The sequence below is a fragment of the Hermetia illucens genome, chromosome 4, assembly GCF_905115235.1.
Source record: "Hermetia illucens chromosome 4, iHerIll2.2.curated.20191125, whole genome shotgun sequence".
Lineage (NCBI taxonomy): Eukaryota > Metazoa > Arthropoda > Insecta > Diptera > Stratiomyidae > Hermetia > Hermetia illucens.
Window position 1 is genome coordinate 160550568 of NC_051852.1, and position 22697 is coordinate 160573264.

The 22697-nt window shown below is 46.1% G+C and overlaps 1 protein-coding gene across 2 annotated transcripts in view; it reads right to left on the reverse strand.

Annotated features, from left to right (window-relative positions):
* LOC119654714 (phosphatidylinositol phosphatase PTPRQ) overlaps positions 1-22697 on the reverse strand; it is a 72060-nt gene that overhangs the window by 26725 nt on the left and 22638 nt on the right. For both annotated transcript variants that reach the window (XM_038060233.1, XM_038060232.1), the window contains exons 2-8: positions 19556-19697; positions 19358-19493; positions 12240-12343; positions 11900-12169; positions 11691-11831; positions 11476-11631; positions 7333-7602 (exon numbers count right to left, since the gene is read on the reverse strand). In XM_038060233.1, the coding sequence (XP_037916161.1) occupies positions 7333-7602; positions 11476-11631; positions 11691-11831; positions 11900-12169; positions 12240-12343; positions 19358-19493; positions 19556-19676 (1198 nt within the window). In that variant the 5' untranslated portion in view covers positions 19677-19697. The remainder of the gene's footprint in view (positions 1-7332; positions 7603-11475; positions 11632-11690; positions 11832-11899; positions 12170-12239; positions 12344-19357; positions 19494-19555; positions 19698-22697) is intronic.

Below are 22697 nucleotides of genomic sequence, written 5' to 3' on the forward strand. Positions count from 1 at the left end.
GACCCCTGTGGGACGCCAGAAGAGGGGGAGAAGGAGCGGGAAGTACAGCCGTCAAAAGAGACGCGGCAGGATCGGTTGGAAAGGTAAGAGGCAAGCCATAAAACAAGTGGTATGGGAACGTTTAGGAACGAGAGTTTGGATAGAAGTATCTTGTGATTTACAGTGTCGAAGGCTTTCGCGAAGTCAGTGTAAATGGTATGCACTTCTTGCCGTGAATTTAGACATTTGGCAACAAAGTTGGTAAAATCAAGCAGGTTGGAAGCAGTGGACCTACGTTTAACGAAGCCGTGCTGTTCTTTCACTATGTGATGGCCAAAGTGGGCGGACAACCAGTCGCTGACATATCTTTCCAGGATTTTGGAACAGGAGGAGAGGAGGGAAATGGGACGGTAATTCTCGGCAAGCGAACGATCGCCACTTTTGTAAATGGAGATAATGAGAGCCTCTTTCCACAAGCTGGGAAAATGATTCTCTTCAAGGCTTTTGTTGAAAATAAGAGATAGGGGAAGGGAGATGGACTTACCAGTTTTAAGCAAAAAGAGGTTTGGAAGACCATCGTGGCCAGGTCCGACCTTGGCATCAAGTTCGCCAATGAGGTATTCGACAAGGATAGGGTTAAGTAGGGGAATGGTAGGCGATGCGGGGCAGGCTACATCTACTATCGGGAGGGATTCGGAGGAAAGGGGAGGAACATAGACTGACGAAAAGTAGCGGCAGAGTAAATCACAAGATAGTTGAGGGGAGTTAGCTGAGAAGCCAGAGAATTTAATGGACGGAGGGGATAACTGGGCAGGGCAGCGGGAGTTGCGAATGTGGGACCAGAAAGGTTTCAAATTTCCGCGCTTTAATGAGTCTTCCACGCTGGACAAATATTCGTGTCTGGACTTACGTATTAAAGATTTGACCGAGGAACGAAGGGATTTGAAAAAAACTAAGTCAGCAACGTTTCTAGAAGACAGGAACTTCTTTCTCGCAGTCTGTTTTTGACGTAGTTTTTTGTGAATTTTAGTGGTGAACCAGACGGGGTAAGAGCGTAAGCACTTAGGAGAGGAGGGAACGTAACAAGGAAGAAGATAAGATAAAATGGTATTGAAAGTGTTGAGTGCTTGGTCACATGTAAATGGAGAGAGCAGGGGGACCCAATTGATTGACGCCAGGGCTGAGTTCAAACCTTCGAAGGTCGCCTTACGAAAGTTAAACTTGGTAGGCTTGCGAGCGACAGGAGAGTGGAGTCGGGATATCTGAACATCGAACTCGAGAGCAGGATGATGGGCGTCAGGGGCAACGTAAGACGGAGCATGAAGGGATTGGAAAAGATAACGTACAGGAAGGTTAGAGAGGACAAGGTCAAGAGTGCGATCTAAATGGTTTCTAGAAAGGTTAAATTGGAGGGCCCCACAGGTGTACATGAAAGTGGATAGAGGAAGGGAAGGGTGGGTCGAGTTATTAGGGAGGGAGGGAAGGCCAGGTGTAACGGGCCAGGAGAGCATAGGAAGATTAAAGTCACCACAGAGGATGAAAGGAAGTGAGGGAAACAAAACGGTTAGGGCCTCTGATAATCTGTCGAAGAAATCCTCGTACAGAGAAGGCGGGCTTAGGCAGGGAAAATATACACACGATATGATAAAGGGACATACGTTTGGCGGAACGACACGTATGGTAACAGAATCGTAGATGGAGGAGGAGGGAGACTTAACAGCTATTAGGGCACCTCCGCCAGTTGTCTTGCCAAACGCAACGCAGTCTATGTCACAACGAAAGACAGAATAACCTTCGAGGAGCTCAGAATCTAAAATCCTGTCATCCAGCCAGGTTTCAGAAATGCAGATGACATGATGTTGGAATGCTAAGGCAGACAGTTTGAAATCCGACAGCTTGGTCCTTAGACCCCTTACATTTTGATAAAATAGCCTATAGTTATTGGAATCATTCAGTTCGGCGAGGCAGGCGGGCGGGCCGGAAATTTTCACGAAGCTTAGACCTCTGAAAAGGCTTAACGAAGACCCCCTGTGGCCAAAAGGAGGATTGGACGATAGTATCGAAGTCATGGGGATATGTCACTTTGAAGGAAGCTATCACTCGGTCAGGAGAGCCATCCTTCGTCAGCTTCGCACAGAAAAGAGGTGACAAAGTTGAGTTGCTTTCGCTTCTGATATAGGCCAGAATTTCGTCGGGCGTAGTGGAGTACGCTAGCCTTGACACGAACAGCTGTTTCGGTGGTGAGGCGACGTTCAATTGGGGGCCGCTCGGACGACATGAGGTCGGAAGGGCCTGCGGTTCAGCGGTGGCGGGCGTCGATGATACACAGGAGGAAGCGTGCGGTGGTGCTAATGTAGCGACTGTAGGATAAATGCCAGAACTTCGTAGCGCATCCGATGTTGCGTAGGGAACTTGTCCCTCGGATGGAGGATTTTTCAGTAGGCTAACGGACGTCATCGGGTTGATACCATCTTTTATGGACACGCTGGAATTAAGCGAGGCAGATAGAGGCAGAGAATTAGAATTAGTCGACCGGGGCGACTTAGGTATGGCGCCAGTTTTGTTGGCTGCAGTCGCCGGCGAGGTATAAGCAGAGCCAGTCAGCGGCATCCCAGGAGCTGAGACTACGTTGGTGCTCGATAAAGCAGCAGCTTGCGGGGGCAGAATTGTCGGCGATTTTGAAACTGCAAGTTGACTCGATGCCAGAGTCGCCGTGTGTTGATGCAGCAGCTGAATTGCATCCGATAACGCTTTGACACCAAATTTGGTGTCAATCGCTATAACCGTCTCCAAGAAAAATACGTGTGACGGACAGACAGACAAACAGATGAATCTGTGAGGAGTGGCCAGATCTCCCATCAGGTGCGACCCCAGCTGGCGAATTGGGGCATACCTATTGATGTGTAAATATGTGGCCATGCACTTTTTGACTGTGCATAGGCTAGTGTTTGCTCATCTCTGGTGCGCTAGGGGAAAGATACCCTGAACATAAAACTACTATGGAAGACGTGAGAAGGAGGAAACTTACGGTGCAGGGGCTCGGAACCCCAGCACCGGCGGCTTTTGGGAGCGAGCATGCGAGCTCCCGGTCGTCGATATTCCTCGACCGCACTGCGTCAGTGGTGGACAACTTGGCCACCTTGGCATCTATATAGTGTTATAGATTTGGAAAAAGAGGTGTTCGAGCGAAGTACCACTCTACCAAGAACACCAGTAGCAAAATCGAAGAAGGATGAGTCGAAAACAGATCGCCGGACGACAAAAACGGCAACAACACCGACCGCACAAGAGGAGCAACAGAAGGAGGTACTCCGGGACCAGGAAAAAGACCCATGCGGAAGACGTTTGTCAATATTGAGATCTCCACCAATGCCAAACATCAAAAAGGATAAAACGCAAGGAAGGTCAATGAGCGCCAAATGTGAAGGACTATTTAAAAGTTTTAATCCGGTTAGGACTCATGGAGAGCAGAGCCCTGAACCAGAGAAAATACCCTTCACACAGCTTGGTTCAAAAATAGTTGAGCTGCCCATGTTTATCAAGGACAAGCACAACGTGCGCGAAGCTATAACAAATATGGTGAGAGCTATTATGTTAGAATTTTCTACAACGAATCTCAGCAGGAGGAACGAAGTTCCAAGGACAAGCCGAAACCTGCTGCCTCAACAATCTCTCAGGCGATTCAAGCGACACTTAATCGTATTGCAGTTAGCCTGACACCAAATAAGAGAGTGAAGGAAAAGGATGTGGTCCTCTGGAAATCAGCAGGCGCCTAAGAGGAAACAGGTCATGCAAATAGTTCTGAAAAAAGGAACTAAAAACACCGAAAAGAGAAAGCAGGTCCTCCAAGTTCGAGGTCCGGCAATCGAATCGGCAAAATCCAAGGGGAATGAAAACGGTGGACGGACTAAGGTAGTTAACAAAAAGGCGAAGAGAAAGGCAAAAGTGCGAATTCGCCCAGAAGCGATTATGACCTCCAGCAAGGGAAATGTGTCCTATGCGGAGATACTGAAGAAGGTCAAAGTTGACCCCGATCTAAAAGATCTAGGCGGAAATGTCAGCAAGATTCGAAGGACCCAGAAGGGTGACCTCATGTTTGAGCTGAAAGAAAACCAGCTTGGGCAAAACTGATGACTTCCGAACTCAATTGATGAGAATGTCACAAACATGAGCTCCATATACAGTGTAAAGATCGCGATGAAAGAACATCCAAAGGGGAAATTGGCATTGCCTTGATGTAACAGTTCAAGTTGGAGGAAATTGCCGAGTAGTCCATTGTGAGCTTGCGAAAAGCCTACAGCAATACTCAAACTGGGAAGGTTCGAATCGGATGGGTTGTTTGTCGGAAATTGTTATTATTAGCGAACCTTATAGAAACCTTCACGGTGGCGTATGGGTTACAGATTCGACTGGTGTAGCGGCGATATGGGCATGCGATCGACAAGTCACACAATGTATTGGGAGTCAGACATACAGCGGCTTTGTGCGGGCGGAAATAAACGGGGTATATATGTACAGCTGTTACACCCCACCAAGTCTGACACTATCCTAATTCGAGGAAATGCTTGACAGTCTTCTTCTCAACGCAAGGGGTCGCAGTCCAAGGGTGATTGCTGGTGACTTCAATGCTTGGGTCCGTGAGTGGGGTAGCAAAGAGACAAATGCAAGGGACCGCAGTCTATTAGACGCTTTTGCACAATTGGATATAATTCTGGCCAACTATCCTTCGTTGTACACACCTTTCAGAAAGGGGCGTCTGCCTCAATCGTAGACCTAACTTTTGTCAGCCCTGCACTGGCACGTGGTATGTCATGTGCGTCAGCAAGGACTACACCCACAGCGAACCACCACCAGAAGACCATCATGCCCGAAACCGAGAAAGATGTCAGGCTGATCTGCTACAGCTCTGGATGAGCAGACCTCCATAGTGGCTATATCAATAAAGCAGGCACCTCTGCGGAAAGAGCTGTCCATATGGCCCAATGCATCGCCAAAGTGTGTGACGCGTCCATGCCTAGGAGGTGCTCATTTCCCAGTAAAAGACCAAACTACTGGTGGAATACTGAACTGGCCAACCTGTCACCGAGCCAAAAGAGCGGCTCAGAGGGCGGTAGGTAGAATCGATCAAGGGAAAAGAGAGCGCGCCTATAAGGAAGCCCGCAAAAACCTCAAGCTCGCCATACAACGGAGCAAGAGGGAATGCCTTAAGGAGCTCTATTCGAAAGCGGACGTAAAGCCGTGAGGGAGCGCCTATAGAATCGTGATGGGGCGATTCAGAGCCCGATCATCTCCACAGATCACGTGCCCTTCACTCTTGTTAAAAATTATCGATAAGTTATTCCCCCTGCAAGAGGAGGGCAATGTGACAGCAATACCGCCAATTACCAGTGACGAGCTGCTAGAGATCTTTACTAGAATAGGAGATAACAAAGCTTCAGGTCTGGATGGCGTGCCAAATAGGACCCTTAAGCTTGCCGCGAAATCCAGACCGGAGATGTTCGCTGAGTTATTCGAAGCGTGCATGTCCGAACGGATATTTCCTGCATTATGGAAGCGACAGCCTAAGGCTGGCAAACCTCCAGGTGAGCCAACCTCCTACAGACCTATTTGTCTCTGTCGAGTAATCTATAATAGATTACTCCCGGTTGTTGGGAGCCAGGGAGGCCCCTCAGATCCGCAGTATGGGTTTCGTAAAGTCAGATCAACCATTGATGCCACCAAAATTGTTACTGACTTGGCCACGAAATGCATTCAATTCGGACACTTGGAACCTAATATTGGAATCTCTGGTGAAGATTCGTATTCTAGCCTACCTTGCAGTTATTGTCAACAGCTATTTACAAGAACGGAGGTTTTGCTATGACACTGATGACGGACCTCAGGAGTACGTTGTCTCTGTGGGACGATGAACGTGGGAGGGCCACGTCATGCTTTCCGATCCTGCTCTATGCAGCTCCAGCTTGGAGAAAGGCATTGCAGATTACATTTAACGCTAACAAACTGAGTTCAGTCTACAGAAGAACAGCCCTAAGGGTGTGCTCGGCATTCAGGACTGTCTCAGATGATGCAGCATTCGTCATCTCTGGAACGATGCCCATTGACATCTTGGCAGATGAGAGGTGCTTGTACCAGAAAAACTGGTTTGACGAATGCTAGCATGTGAGGAAGACTGGGATATAGTCAACTCCATGGTCGCATCTATCCAGAGCAAACTGCGAAAGGTGGAGGAGACTAGCGCGGTTACGTATGCCGCGTAGAGATGAAAGGTGACCAAGCTAGAGTGAGCTGACTCCGCCTCATGATGTAATACCTTAGGTGGTTCCACGGGGGCTTTGGTTTACACAAAACCTTAAAAATTGGAGCAATCTGACGGCGAAACATTTCCCAATCCCAACCGAATCAGGTCCTGGAGTCTATGTTCTTGTAAATGATTTGCCAAGCCTTCGCGTGCGTGTCCCTTTATTTTCGAAGAACCTTTTAAATTTGGTTCAGCATTGCAGAGTATGGAGCCAAAAATAAGATCAACAAAGTGGCAGAGCGTATAACTTCAGTGACTTTTCGGCCCTTGTGGATTTTTGCGTTATCCATAATCACCAATGCCTCCTGCTAAGATGGATCAAGCATCTCCGATAATTCCCTGATGAAGCAGCAAAGTCTTTCGTCATTGCAGGTTTCTTCCGTTAATATTTTATGATGGATAATTTCATTTTCTGTCATGTTTGCTAACATCTTCTCAACAACTCGATTGCATAGTCCTTTCTAAACTCAATAGTTCGCGGAGCGTTAACCCTATCTGACTCGAAGTGCGCAAGCTTTAGGATGATGCCAAGTTTTGCCAATCCTTTGTTGACCGTCGACATACTTACGTTGAACACTTTTAGAGAAAGTTGGCGCCTAATTTCCTTGATGGAAATTGGTGAATTTCTTTTCACCCACGGTTCAAGTTGGGCTAACGCTTCATCTGTCAGTTTTTTCTGGCGACAACCACCCCGTTTCTGTTCCACTGGCTGCCTCATATTTGATGTTGGCCGTAGTTACTGCCCCCTTTATACTCATTATTGCAATTTATCTAATCGTTTACAACAAATTATATATTTTAACTTAATTTTTAACCTTCATTTTTTAGTTTCATTTGTTGAAGCGTTAATTTCATTTGTTAAACTGCTAATTTCATTTGTTGAAGCGTTAATTTCATTTGTTAAAGTACTAATTCCATTTGCTGAAGCGTTAACTTCATTTTTTAAAGCGTTAACTTCATTTGTTAAAACGTTAATTTAATTTATTGAAGCGTTAATTTCATTTGTTGGAGCGTTAATTTCATTTGTAAGAGCGTTAACTTCGCAACAAACTTACGATCATATGGCATTGTAACGTTCCTTCTTGTCCACTCCCCTATAACATCATTAAGGGATACAGCAGCAATTTCAATCTCATATCGGGCGCAAGGCAACAGATTTTCAAAGGTGAATGTCTCTTCAGTCACATTAAAACTTTCATCACTGTCTACCATCCCAATTATGTAGTGTTTCACGCAAAGGTGATTGTCTTTTGGTGGACTCCAGACTAGCGTTACATTTGTAGACAGAAGAGAGCTTTCCCGAAAATCAACAACAGGACCAGGATCTGGAAAATGAAGGGTATTGTAAAATATAAGTGAAATTAATTCCATTGATATATTAGTAATTTTAAAGAGTTATATCTGTTTGAAACGCAAAAAGATTTTTTTTTTAAGATTTTCCTTAAAAATATAGGTTTTGTGCAAAACATGAAGGGCACGTTCGGTATGCCGTCCAGGCCTGCAGCTTTGTTATCACCTATTCTCCCGCAGATCTCCGCGAGCTGTCCGTGGTCACTCCAGGATTCGCCGTCAAATTCAGAGATTTCCGAAGTGTTCCCCTCTCTTGCTGATGAAATAACCCCTGGATGATTTTCAACAAGAGAGTAAGGCACATGATCTGTGGGATGACCTCTCAACCGTCCTATCACAATTCTTTAGGCGCTCCCCCAGGGATTTACATCGCCTTCCAAGTAGAGCTCCTTAAATCATTTCCTCTTGCTCTGCTGAATGGCAAGCTTGAGGTTTTAGCGGGCTATCTTTCCTTCCGTTCGTCTGGCTCGGTGGCAGGCTGATCGAAGGCTGGCCAACTCACTATTCCACCATTAATTGGGGACTGGGTACGCCAGAGTGGGGGATTTTTACCCTCTAAAACCACCCCGACTCCACCCTACTCCGTGGAACCATCTTTAGGTATTACATCACGGAGCGGAGTTAGCTTACTGTAGCCAGGTCTCCTTTTGTCTACCCGCAGGTTTCGCAGCCGTGCCTTCCTCACTTCCTCTGCATTTCTCAGTTTATCCTGGATTACTGCAATCATGGAATTGATCGCATTCTAATCCTCCTGGCAAACTACCATTCTCCGGATAAAATTTCCCGGTAATAGCACTTCACTTCGAGTTTCCTCTAGGTTCCTCCTTTCTTCCACGAAGCCAGGACATTGGACGAATACGTGCGCTGAGTCCTCTGGGACCTCGTCGCAGTTTGGACAATTAGGTGAGGTGTCGAACTTAAACCTGTACAGGTATTGACGGTATCCTCCTTGATCGTTGAGCAACTGAGTGCTGCTTGATCTCCCCATGTTTTCTCTCCAGCCACTCCCCGATGAAAGGGATCAACCTGTAAGTTCAACGACCCTTTTCTGACTGGTCCCATCGTTGTTGCCATCTGCATATGAATCTCTCCCTTTCCTCTTTTTCACCTGCGATAAGGGAGAGATGGACCTGGTGTTATAAATGTTCATCATCTCGGTTGCCAGGATGTCAATCGGCATCATTCCCGTGATGACAAACGCTGCATCATTTGAGACGGTCCTGAAGGCAGAACACATCCTTAAGGCTGTTTTTCTTCAGACCGTACTCAGTTTATGTGTATTGCCTAAAACATGCAGCGCTTTTCCCCAAACTAGGACTGCATACAACAAGATGTCTGCGCCTCCTGAAACAGATTGCTACCACTCTGTTTCCTCATCACCAAGACAGCAGAAGACAAATAGTGGCCCAGGTCAACGAGTGACTGATAACTTCAGTTACCAAGGAGGAGCTACGGAAAATATGTGATAGGATCGGTGATAATAAGGCTCCAGGTTTGGATGGCATCCCTAACCGAGCAGTGAAGACCAGGCCCGACCTTTTTGCCAACATCTTCGAGGGGTACCTAAAAGAAGGAATATTCTCTGCCCAATGAAAGAGACAAAAGTTAGTGTTGCTTCCCAAACCAGAGAGATATCCAGCATCATATCGTCCAATCTGCCTTTTGGATACAATGGGGAAGAGAAGAGAGTCGTATATAACAGACTCCTACCCATCATGGAAAGCGGCAATGGCCTGTCACAGCGCCAGTAATGGTTTCAACGCGTTCATTCTACAGTGAATGCAATATGCATGGTGGTGAGCCTGACAAAAGGCGCATTAAATTCTGATGGATGCTGTGCCGTGGAAACGCTAAATGTCGAAAACGCATTCAATTCCGCCAACTGGGGGCGAATTAAAAGGGCATTGGCTGACATGAGTGCTCCCGGATATTTGGCGTGTTTAGTGGAGAATTACCTCTCAGAGAGAACTCTCTGACACGAAATGGATGAGGTTCCCAAAGAATACATCGCCACAACGAGGGTACCACGAGGCTCAGTACTGGGTCCCTTGCTGTAGAATATCATGCATAATGGAGTACTTGTGCTTCCCGTCTAGAGACTACGATAGGCGGGGTACCACCGGGCTCACTACTGGGTCTCTTGCTGTGGAATGTCGTGTATAATGGAGTGCTTGTGCTTCCCGTCTCAGAGGAGACTACGATAGACTGTAGTTGTTACATCAATGATGGCCTGGCTGTAGTTGTTACATCAAAACACACACCCAAGGAATGAGAAGGTTTACGCGACGAAGACGGTGAACACGGTGAAGACCTGGCAGGGAAAGGCCCGACTGGCCCTGGCGTATGAGAAAACGGAACGGGTCTCGATAACCAAGCGTGAAGGTGAAAGTCGGTGCGTATATAGTCATCTCTAAGCCGACTATCAAGTACCTGGAGGTGATTATTGACGCCAAACTATTCTTTAGGGAGCACCTAGAGCACTCATGTCAAAAGGCAGCTGGTGCCGCATCTGCACTTGCAAGAATGTTGCCCAATCTCGGTAGGCCGAAACACTGTAGAAGATTGCTCTACGCGTCACCTCCGTGGGCGGAGGTGGTCGCAGACTCTCAAAGATGGAAGCCAGTGACGCCCTTGAGGGTGTGCAGTACCTTTAGATGAAGCGGGGCAGGCATGATTCCAGTCGACATTCTGGCGAAGAAAATGAGTGTACTATACGTTTTAAGACATATGGAGGGGCATACGGAACGAAGGAATGCGGGAAAATCAAAGTCGTATGATCTGGCAACGCAGATGGGACGAGTCTTCGAAGGGTCAGTGGGCGAATAGGCTTGTTGCAAATATTAGGGTATAATTAGGACGATAAAACGGAGAAACCTACTACCACCACCTACGACAAATACGGATTTTTGCTGATTCTAGCAAACACAAAATTGAAATAAAAGTCGAGTCGAGGATAGGAAAAGTGTCTGTTTTATTTTTTACACTGGACAGGTAGGTCATTAGTTGGCGATATATCCGGTCAAAGTCTACATATCTTTACAGTTGCCAGCCCCTTCTAGACCAGGACCAACGCTTACCCAGCCGAAGACCGCAGCCCTCCATTAACCAGCGGCCGGACCTCTCCCAAGGACAGCCATTACTTTAGCCCAGTACCGAGCCCAGAAAGCAGGAGCGGCGACCTAGGGGAGGCCGAAGGGTGTGGCAACGGCTGCAGAGGCGCATTCAGCATTTACTCCAGGAGAATACGACGAGCCCGGAAATCAAACAGCAGATCGGACTGGACTTTCGAGAACAGAAATTAGAAAAAGCGGAACGAGGAGTTTATCGAGCAACCAATCGTCGCACTTGACGTCTCTGGATCCCGAGACCCTACACGAAATAGATGTAGCCATCCGAGCCCTGCTGAATTACTGTCCAAGGTTTGCGATGTAAAGAAGGAGCCTGAACTAAGCGTTAGGAAGGAACTTAGACCAGGAAAATATAGTTGCGGAAATGCTGAAGTCAAAAGAGAACTGGCTTAAGGTTTCCTCCGCAATTTTAAAAATACAAAGTGAGGTGATGAAGGAAAGAAGGAGGAGAAGAGCTGAAAAGACGCGAATCGTGAGTGCCTAAATGCAAACCTACCCCGCGAAGTAATATCTAAATGGTGGTCCCGCAGGGGCTGGAGAGACCGGGGGTGGTTTGTAGTGGGTGCGAATCCCACACGCTCCCGCTCTAGCTTCGTGGTTTGCGCGACAGACAGGCAGACAGACAGACATTAAAAATGAAAAAAAAAGTTTCAAACAGATATAACCTCTTAAGTCATTCCTTTAACACCTAATTTCACATGACTGCCGAAGATGCCTTACCTAAAATCTCTGTCGAAAATTCATGAATGGAAGAACTATTGGAGTGATCTCCATTCACACTAATTTTCAACACATAATTTTCGCATCCTTCTAAATTGTCTATAGTAAGCTGCCGGGGGCGTGTACTGGATACATTGTAAATGGTAGTGCACAGATCTGGAAAAGACAATGGCAATCAATCTGATAATATACCCATAAAGAGTTTATAAAATTACCTGCATTCGTCGAGTAACAGTCTTCGGTCATCAAGAAAAGATAGTAAACTTCAACACAAGTTGGGTATTTCGGCTCCTCCCATGTAATCAACACCGAGTTCTCAGTAACATTACACTCCACCGATTTTGCCGGGCCCGTATCTGAAAGATATCAATTAGGCATTTATTGTAACTTAGGGTCTCCTTCAAATAGAGTTATGAATCCCCACCTACATTCTCCGTTGCTACGCTTTCCGACTTGTTACCCAGGACTTGTCCATTTATGTCAGTCAGGCTCATTGTCACGTTGTATATTGAACAAGGTAACAGATTGTCGACGGTTAAATCCTCGGTATATCCGGGATTTCGGCTTGTTTCCTTAAATCCTCCATCGCCGACCACTTCAACTTTTATCTCTTTGACACAGTTCCGGCTCGTTATATTCCAAATCAAATAGATTGAATCGAAAAATGGAATTGGGTTGTATTCAAATGTGGGAGCTGCAGAACAAAATAAGATATTCGATGAGAGACTTGCGATTTGGTAATGCAATCTATAAAGAAATTGTACCTTCATAAGTTGTAGTGGCGTATTGAAAGTGGTTGGAGATACTTTCATCTAGAAATTTAACTTTGGCAGTAACTGAATAGGTAGTACATGGCTGCAGGTCCTTGCTAAATAAAAATATACAACATTGAGCATCATCAAAAATAGGATCAAAGATGTTTGCAACAAAGGAGGAGGGAGAACAGTAAGGAATCGTAAGAGGCACGAACTGGAACTAGAGACACTGATGGGAGACCTTAACATAGCTATCATTAGCTATCACCTACGGTTGAGATAGTCACTTCATCAAGAGACGTACCTTGGTGGAACAGGAACCTAGTAAGCCTCATAAGAGAGTTCCGAAAACACTTAAACCGGGCGAAAAAAAACTGGCGACTAGCCAAGATATAAAAATGTATTGACAGCAATGCCTGAAATAGCTTCAGGCAATTCTGTAAAGTAATTGAAAAAAAACACTAACGCATCCAGGCTACACAAGGTTCTAGCCAAGGATCGAGCAACATCCTCTGTCTATGTTTCTAAAAAAGGGAGACGGGCATTTACCGTGGCAAAGTTCGAAGCCGACTAGGTTTGTTCAGCTGAGTTCCCACAGTACTCCCCCCTGAGTAAGGAAGTCCGCGGATAGTGGATAAGTTTGGGAGATATGTTTTGGATGTGTGTTGATTGGAGTCCATCGAATTGCCCCGTCGCTTGGAATCCTATCAGTTGGTACGGTTGTTCATATGTTGCTTCCTTCGAATACTGTAGCCTCGAGGAATGCAGGCTTGAGGCGTTCCATAGAAATGTTGATTTCCTATCCATTGAAGTCAATTTTATATACGGCTTGGGATATTCTGCTCAGGATCTTATAAGGTCCGGAGTATGGTTGTACTATCGATTTGCAGACCGAGTCCACTCGAAGAAAACGTGAGCGCAGGTTTCCAAACTCGTCCTTCGAAAAGCTTTACGTTGAAAATGATGTGCAGCTTGCACGGGTCGAAGTATTCGCGTGTTGTTTCTCGATAAATGCGTTCTTCTCTTCGGACACTATGAACCCCCCTGGATCCTCTGATGTCATCCTTGTAACTATTCCATGATATAAGCAAAACCATTGGGAATCCATCCTTCGACACTGGATTCTGGTCGTGGCGCCTTATGGAGACCTTAAAAGACCGATGCCAGCGTTCCGACATTCCACTGGGGGATGATAAATGGTGGTGCGGCTTCTTTCACACTCTATTCGCTTTGTTAGGGCTTGGGAAAACGTGGACCCAAATTGTGACCTCTGATCCGTAGTCACTATGCGTGGAGCGCAGAACCTGAAAATCCAGCTCGAATAAAAAACTGCTGCAACGGATGAGGCCGTTTGCTCCGGGAGTGGTACTGCTTCAAGTCATCTTGAGTACCTGTCCATCATGGTCAGACAATATCTGAAACCATTAGATGATATCATTGGGCCGACTATGTCTAAGTGGACGTGTTGAAATCTGCCATCTGGTACTGTGAACGGTTGAATCAGGTTAACTGCGTGTTTTCTGATTTTGGAGCGCTGGCAGGGTACGCAGCAATAGGCCCAACTATAAATGTCCTTGCGCATTCTAACCCAAACTATGCGTTTGCTTTGTGAGTTGCCCGTTCCCTAAGATATGACGGTCGTAGAAAATATCGAAGATGTGTCTGCGCAAGGCTCTCTCGGTCGAGCTAGTCTCAGGAAAGTGTCGCACACTTTCTTTCTCCGATCCCCGCATGGTAGGCTTTCGAGCTTCAGAAACGTTCTGTTTGATTCCAGATGCTATTAAACTTGGAGTTCAGGATCCTCTTGTTGTTCCCTGGTAAATTCCCCAGCATTGATTGCGGCAGGCAAGCTGATTGTTTCTATCCGCGATAACGCATCAGTCACTTTATTTTTGTTACCCTGAATATGTTTTATATTGTTGGTGGACTCCAAGATGAAGCTTGGAATGTGTAGGGAAAGCGCTTGTGAAGCGTATGGGCTCGGAAATCTCTGCCCTCCAGGGAATGTTCGGAGCTCTCTATCATAAGGGCTGTAACGTTTTTTCGTACCAGAAAACTTGCGTTGGAAGAACGCCAGTGGTAGCCACCCATTGTCTTACAGCTGTTGTAGGACTGAACCAATCGCCGTCTTCGATGCATCCTGTGCTGTGTGATGAAGTTTATGGTCTGCTTGTTGACCTCTCCCGCAGTCGCTAAATCGTCCTGGGGCGAGGTATTTGAAGCTACCAGTATCGACTGTATTCCTTCTGGTAGACGCTCTAACCACAAAGATCCCAAAAACGCCTCCGAGAATCTATTACCTACAATACATTTCATATTACGCAGGAGTTGCATTGGACGCTGGGCCATGTATGAGTTCCCGAGTCTGCACCCCATCTCTTGCGTCAATTGCCGCTAGAAGACATTACTTGATGATAGCATAGTTCCCTGCAGTTGGGAGATTTTCAACGATGTCTCTGGATTGGACTCTTTTTACCCTAAACCTTTCAGACCACATTGCCTGACATCCTTTGTACTGAAAACAGGGGAGAAAGTTTTGGACACATGCTTACCAAATAGGAGGATTATCCGAAACTGCCCCACATCAGCTGTGGCCGTTTTAGGATATTGCATGAAGAAATGCAGAGTTCCGTAATCCGCAAGGAAGTCAGGGAGTGGGGCACTATCACCGCTAATGTGGATTATAGTAGTGGTTGAACTTCTGGGAGTACAAACAAATACTGGAATAAAGGTCCACGGTTACGCTGACACCTTATATGACAGAATTCAATCGGAATTGAGATTTAGCAGGGATGAGCAGGAATCCAGCAGAGACTATAATAGAAGCATTCACTAGGAAGCTTGATTATTTCACGGTAATTAGACTTTAGGACAGGAAGTTAAATAGGAAACAGAGGTCAAGTAATTAGAAATTACACTACACCTAAAGCTACTCTGGAAGCCGCACGTGGGGTAAATGTATAGGAAAGGTATAAGGGCTTTAATGTTTCTCAGGAAGGGAACGGGATGCACCACAGGAAAGCTATAAGGGCTGGATATACACTGCGATAGTAACGCCTATGATTACCTAGAAGACGGTAATCTTGGTAGACAGAACCAAACTCGATCAAACAGTCAGGGAGTTACATAAGCTTCAAAGATTGGCTTGTATGTGTATTACTAGGGCAATGAGAACATGCCATATTCCTTTTCATCTTCACATACAGATGCAGGCAAATAGGACAACCTTCAGGATGTTTGGAAGTATCAGCGAGGTGGAAGACTGTCTGAATTGAAGGAAAGTTGATATTCTTTCTAGCCGGTATCCCGAAATATTTATATTGAGGACTAACCGGACAATGGGCGGCCTGGTTTGATTATGCTTCAGATGGTTCGTGGTGACCGCTTTCGGGCGGGCCAAGAGTGTATACGGCCGGGCTGTAGTCTCATCGAACTGACGAGGATTGGCTTTTCTGCTGGTCATGTGTTAGGGGCAAGTAGATTTGGTGGCGGATGCGCTGAAGCAACAGCCCGGGGATCGTCCTTCCTGCACTGGAGAAGGTGCTAATAGGACCCCAAGCCAAGGTGGAACAGTATACGGCGAGGGCTGCGTGGGCACCTTCAATTCCAAATAAGACCCTTACCCTGGGGGCCGGGCTAGCCAAGGTGGACATTCTTCCCAGACTACTCGTGGGACCAAGACATGGACTCAATTATTAAAAAAAAACAAACCGACGATAGAAGAATAGGTGGTGATGCCAGGCGCATCGTTGGAGGACGAGCTTCTGGCATCTAGCCAGGAGACAGTAGCCGTCGAGGGCAGCACCCTCGATGCCAGCAGTAGCACCGCTGTGCTAAAACTAACCGCAGGAGCCTCCCTGAACGAGGCGGCAGACGGACTAGTGCTTTCCAGGCTGAAATCCACTGCCGTCAAGCTGGGTGTAGCGAGTACCAGACATAGTACTCTTTACCCGAAACTCAAAATCAAAAACCAATAAGAACGTCGTTTACCGCAAACCGGTTAAGAAGCGAAGGTCCAGTGGTGTCCTGCTCAAGCGCCAGTACCAGAAGGCAATGTATATTCTCAACAAAATTGCTAAGAATAAGGAAGCCATTACTGTCGACGAGCGGGATGAAAAAACCTCGCTAAATACAAGGCGATTATTTTGGAGTATAACAGCAAACGCCTGGCAGACGAGCAAGAAACGAAGCCCACCGCTCTCAAACGTAACCGATCTGGTCATTGAGCATCTTCTGGATACCAAAGACAACACACGGGATCCATATCCTGCTTTGATTCCTCTCCGGTGATCCGTGGGTTCCACGCTATAGCTTGCGAAGGCCAATTCTCCAGGGACTTTCTCGGTTTCTGCGTCGCTAAAATCAGCGACGCCTGGACGAGGCGTAAAGCTCAAAGTCATCCCCTAAGATGAAATTACCAGGAGATTGGTCGTTCGAATGTGGTTGCCGAAAATCTTCATGGATAAGGACAAGTTCGTCCAATCCCTGCGTCTTGAAAACCCCAGGATTACCGTGGACGGCAGGGTTGTTATCAAAGAAGAGAAACCCCAGACAAACAGCCAATCTTTTCTGCTCCATATAAACGGTGGGTGTCTGAAGGCGTTGAAAAAGTTTGCCTATAAAGTGCGGTTCGGAGTCAGGAACGCAAAGGTGAAAGTGTTCTGCTCTGCAAGATCGGACGACGGCCTGGATCCAATCGACGCCGTCAACGAGCTGTTGGAGGAGATGAGGATCGACGGTCCGATGGGAACTGACGAACCCCACACGCAAGCAGATCATGCTGAGGGTAACGCAAATAAATCTGCAGCACTCGAAGTGTTAGAGGAAGACATCGACATCGCACTAATACAGGAGCCTCGAGTCGAAGGCGACCGAACCATCAAAGGGCTCCAAAGTAAATATTTCCATTTATTCCACAGCACAGGAGATGCTGATCAGGACAGACCTAGAGCATGTCTCCTCGCGGAGAAGAGTCTACACGTTTTTGTATGTCTGGACCTGAGTTCCAGCGACCAAGTTATGGTCAAACTGGAGCGGGCGGGGGCAGAGAACGTGTCTATTTTCTCGGTTTACATGACTCAAGACCGATTAGCTCCACCACAAAAACTACAACATTTTACGAGCACCATAGCAACAAGAAAGGCCAACCTATTGATAGGCTGCGACACCAATGCAAGGCATACGCTTTGGAGCAGCTCGGAAATCAACGAAAGTGATGAATCATTCTTTGATTTTATTATTGCTACAAACCTATCGGTGTGTAACAGGGGCAGTACAGTGACGGCCGGGAGGAGGTCTTTGATATTACCCTATTATCCAACAATAGGATTCTTAGAGTAGTGAACTGGAGAGTGTCTGACCAGAGATCCTTCTCAGATCATAGTATATATCTCGCTACAGAGATCCTCAAACCCATCAGAGACCCCAGGAGGATCTACTGGTGGAAGTTTAATCAAGTAATTAAGAACAAGCTCTCCGCTGCGCAACTTGGCAAGATTGGCACCACAGACGAACGAGGAGGTTGGAGCTGCTGGTTCAGAAGCACTTTCCCGCCAGCTAGGAGAACTATGTGTCAGAGCCTTGCTTGAAGGGTTTGATAAGATCGGCTGGGCTATAAACAGCTTCTCCGCATATAAATTTCCGGGTCCAGATGGCATAATGCCAGTCAAGCTACAAAAGCAGCAGGAAAGAGTTGTTCCGTGATTTGTCGACCTTTAACATACGTACCATAGTTTGTAGACGCGCACAAATGGTTTTCATACCGAAAGCACGGAGTCTGCGAAGGGCTTTCGACCAATCAGCCTCACCACATGGATATCCACTTAAGAGCAATTATGGAGAGAACGCCTATCTCTAAGTCCCAGCATGCTTACCTCAAAGGCAAATCCACAGAAACCGCTGATTGGCATGGTTGAGCGGCCACTGCAGTACAAGCAGTAGCAGCAGGAGCATCAATGCCATCAAGGAAGTCTTGACCCGTATAGGATTGGATGGGTATCTTACGCATTAGATTATATTCATGCTAAGAACCTGCATGATCCAGTCGGATCTGGGAGACAACCACTTGATCAGAGCTGTGAACAAAGGCACGCCTCAAGGTGGCACCATCTCTCTGGTGCTCTGGTTAATAGTGATTGACGAAATTTTACAAATATTGGACAGCCGCAGGGTAAAGGTAGTGGCGTATGCCGACGACTTGGTAATATTAGTGTCAGGGATGTTTCCGTCTTATGATCGACATCATGAAAGGAACGTTGCGAAAGGTGTGCCTGGGGGCTGCATGATGGGAACTCAGCATAAACCCAACCAAAACGGAACTGATGCTATTCACTACCAAGACAAGGGTACCTGAATCCCACCTATCAAGGCTGAATAAAAAAAGAATGGTTTTTTCCTCCAATGTAAAGTATCTGGGCGTAATCCTGTATCCAAAACTAAATTTGAGATTGAATATAGAACTGAGCGTTAAAAAGGCCTATATAGCCTTCTATGCCTGGAAGAAAACCTTTGCAAAGAAATGGGGTCTCCGGCCAAGGATGGTTCTCTGTTCATTCACTCTGTGATGTTTACAGCTGTGGTGCGTTACATCCTACGGCTCTGTTGTATGGTGGCAGGCTATGAGCAAAAAATATAATAGAACGAAGCTTAATAGGAGGTGCTACTAGGGCTCTGCAGTCCTGCCCGGCAGATGCTCTCAATGTACTCCTGCATCTCCTTCCCCTAGACCTCCACATTAAATACGTTTAAGCGTGCAGTACCGTCAGCCTACGTGAGTCTAGATGCTGAATAGCGAAGCCCTACGGCCACAGAAATATCCTAGATGAAGTACCTCGGAAAATCTGGGCATTCCCCATGGACTATACCCAAGCTGAACTTCACGAGGGGTTTTGCACTGTTGATGATAACGGTTTTTATGGGTCTACATTTTCCAAGATTTGAAATAAAAATTCTAATTTTAAAATGAAAAATGTTGAATTTGAAATAATAAATTCTGAAATTGGTTTGGAAAATTCTGAATTTGGATTGGCAAATTCTGAAATTAATTTGGAAAATTCTGAATTTGGTCAGAAAAATTCTGACTTTGGCTTGCAAAATCTATAATCGTACATAAACATGATGTGACATACCAATAGAGGCTCTCCCGCAACATTCGTGACTCTATAGTTGGTAAATTACATGTTACTTCGGTTAAATTATAATCTTCATATTCAGTCTCAAATTCGATGTAAGTTGGATAAGATGTAAAATTTAACGTTATATTATCTAGAATGGATAAAAATTAATTATCTCATGTTGAAAATGAAGAAATCAATTTTCTACATTACCTTCTGCTCCTTCTTCACTAAAGCACACATGACTAGAAATATTTACTATCACCAGAAAATAACAAATCAGGAAAAGATTTTGGATCATGTTGCATTTCCATTGTTTAATCCAAACATCCATCTTTTTCGGTTAATCATAACGCTGTGAATAAAATAAATGTTGGTCATCAATTTCTTTCCAGATACTTATACATATGTGTACAGTTGAGGTCAAAATAATGGTAAAGATTAATATGTATAATTTTTTACGTTGCTTACTCTGTTCTGTTTTCTGCTTTAGAAATTGTAATGTCGACAATTGAAGGTTGGAGGAATTTGCGCTTTTCCACGCTGAAAACCAGACCGACCTCAAGTAGACGTTACAAATGCTCTCCAGGGGCATTTAATGTTCAGATACTGAAGAGGAGGTGTCCAGAACATCATCCATGTAAACGAAACAAACGTTTAGGTTTCATCGAACACAGTCCAAAAGTCATCTTGGTGAACTCGAAGAGTCCAAAAGGCGCGTATTGCCGTTTTCGGATGGTCTCCAGGGGCGACAGGGCTTGGTTGGTAGGCCTTGGTTAGATCCAAGGTAGAAAAATACGGTTACCAGTGAAGGAAAGCGCAAAGACATGGATGACCGGTTTGAGATATCTGTCCGAAATAGTCTGAGTGTTTCATCATCAACATCAGCGGCGCAGCAACCGGTATCCGGTCTAGGCCTGCCTTAATAAGGAACATCAGACATCCCGGTTTTGCGCCGAGGACCACCAATTCAATATCCCTAAAAGCTGTCTGGCCTCCTGAGCTAGGTCATCGCTCCTTCTCAGGTAGGGTCTACCTCGTCTTCTTTGAGTGAGTGTTTAGGCGTCTTCAATCACCAGAAGGTCTCCATTCACCGTTTTGTTTAGGGACCATGTGGAGTGGCGAAACCCAATAGCTGTCTGAGGGTCTCCATATACCCTGCTTGAGGATCTCTTCAAACTCTTTTCGCGCAACAGCATGGTTCCGTGGTGGTGTAGATATGTTGCGGTATTTTTAAATAACTGAACGGACGCGTGGGTCAGCAACGTCTTCAAAAATAATGCATGGAGTGTCAGACAGGCACGTGGAGATCTTCCAAGCAGATGTTAAGTTGGTTGTGGGATCAATGAGGGACCTGCGTTGCAGATCTACTAACAAACCATAGTGGCTCAGGAAGACCGCATGCAAAATGGGAGTGCTAACGTCCGCTATAATGAAACGCCACGAATACTTGTATTGACGTCCCAAAATCAGGTCCACTTGCCTGTAGCCATAGATGAATTTGCTGCCGCCAATTTTAAAGCCTGACGCGTTAATTGATGACACTTGCATACAGGGAGAACCGAAACCTCTAGGCCTATATCAATCAAATAGTTGCGTCCGCTCTGGGGGTCCTAAACGAAAAGATGATGCGGTATTGTACTTCGGGTAGCTGTCGCCAGGGCTACCGACAGGTTTACCTTTTGGTTGCAAAGGCGCAAGTGCTGGTACATTTTGTGGCTTTTTCTGCGAAGGTTCGGTGGTATCAGCATAGCCCGCTACCTGTCGAAGGTCCTGACAACCTGCCACCCAAGCGCCTATTTAGACGAGCGGACCTCGACCTGTTTCGCGAGCTTCTTCCCGGATAGAGAGCAACAACGATGTCAACTAGTTTTGCTACGATGATTGCCAATGTGGCCATTGAATGTTGTTGTTGCGGAAGTTTACCAGGCGCGTCGCTCGACACTTCACCAAACATGGGTCACTAGTGCACCTCACGGATTTTGTCGGCAGTTACCGCCAGCATGTCCACCATAGTCCGCATGCGCAAAATGATCCAAGCACGAGTGCCTTTTGGAAGCCGCTGAAACCACAAAGATTCGAGCATGGCCGGTCCCACCGTGTCTCCAGCCAGCTGCTTTATTTCTCTAAGCAGTTGACTGGGTGTCCGGTTGTCCAGGGTGAGTTCTGTCAGCAGTAAATGCTATTTTAATAGTTTGTACGAGCTCTTCAATGGATTCTTCATCCAGCCCGACCAGCCAGTGATGTCAGGTGTGACACGGACCAGTGCAAATTGCACCTCAAGCTGACGAAACCATTCCTCCGGGTTCTTGCACCACATGGCGACGGCGGTCACGGGTTCTGCAGGCCCTGTTGCACCCTTTTGCTCTGTAGCCATCGCTATAGTGAAGTTTAATGGAGCACGCACTAAAACAACCATAGAAGCGACACCAAAAGAACCGAAGCAAAAACTGCGACAGTTGAGCGCCGGAATGGAGCACACTACCAAAAACTTGGCGCCGGCTCTTGCGACGAGCGTACTCCGCTACTGGCAAATATACGTAGCAGTAGATTTTATTATAGCGGCGGTCTCCGCAGTATTAATTGAGACCTTTCAGGTGATACCCCACATGGTTATATTTGGTGAAAACAAATCCCCCTTTGGCATGTATGGGCACCCCTACTTAAACTCAGGAGTGGTGTTATTCACTGCAAGCAAGGGGATTCACAGTTCCCACCTTCCAACCGAATTTCGAATCAATAGGCGTAACGTTTCAGAGGAAGTGGATGTGACAAGCAAATATTGAATCGGCTCTAATAAAGTTTCGTTTCACACAAAACCCTATTAAAAAAGAACCGAAAGTGGAGATAGTTCAAGAAAAGAACCCATTACTACCAAAAGGGCATATGGGCTCAAGGCTAAAGTTTGCGAATGAGCACCTGGATTGGTCCACTGAGAAAAAGAGACATATTTTATTGACAGATGAATTTATAATTATGCTATTTGGTGCAAAAGACACCAACAAACTCTATCTACAGCCGAAAATACACAACAAAAACTAGTAAAGATGGAGGATCAACACACCCTTCGGATCATTTTGGACCAGTGCGCATAGTTTAGATATTCGCTGCGCCTGCCCTCCATCGATTTCGAGAAAGCTTTTGATAGCGTGAACGGGAGGGGCATTCCAGAGAAACTAATAACTATTATCAGAGCGACATATGATGGTCCAAAATGTCATATGCTGCACTGGGGTAAAATCTCGAAGGATTAGGGGGTCCAAAACCTAGTCGGGAGATTTTCATCCTCACCGACATTATTTCTTCTTGTTATCAGTGGCGTTCTCCATGCTGCCTTGTTCGGAGGACGTGGGGG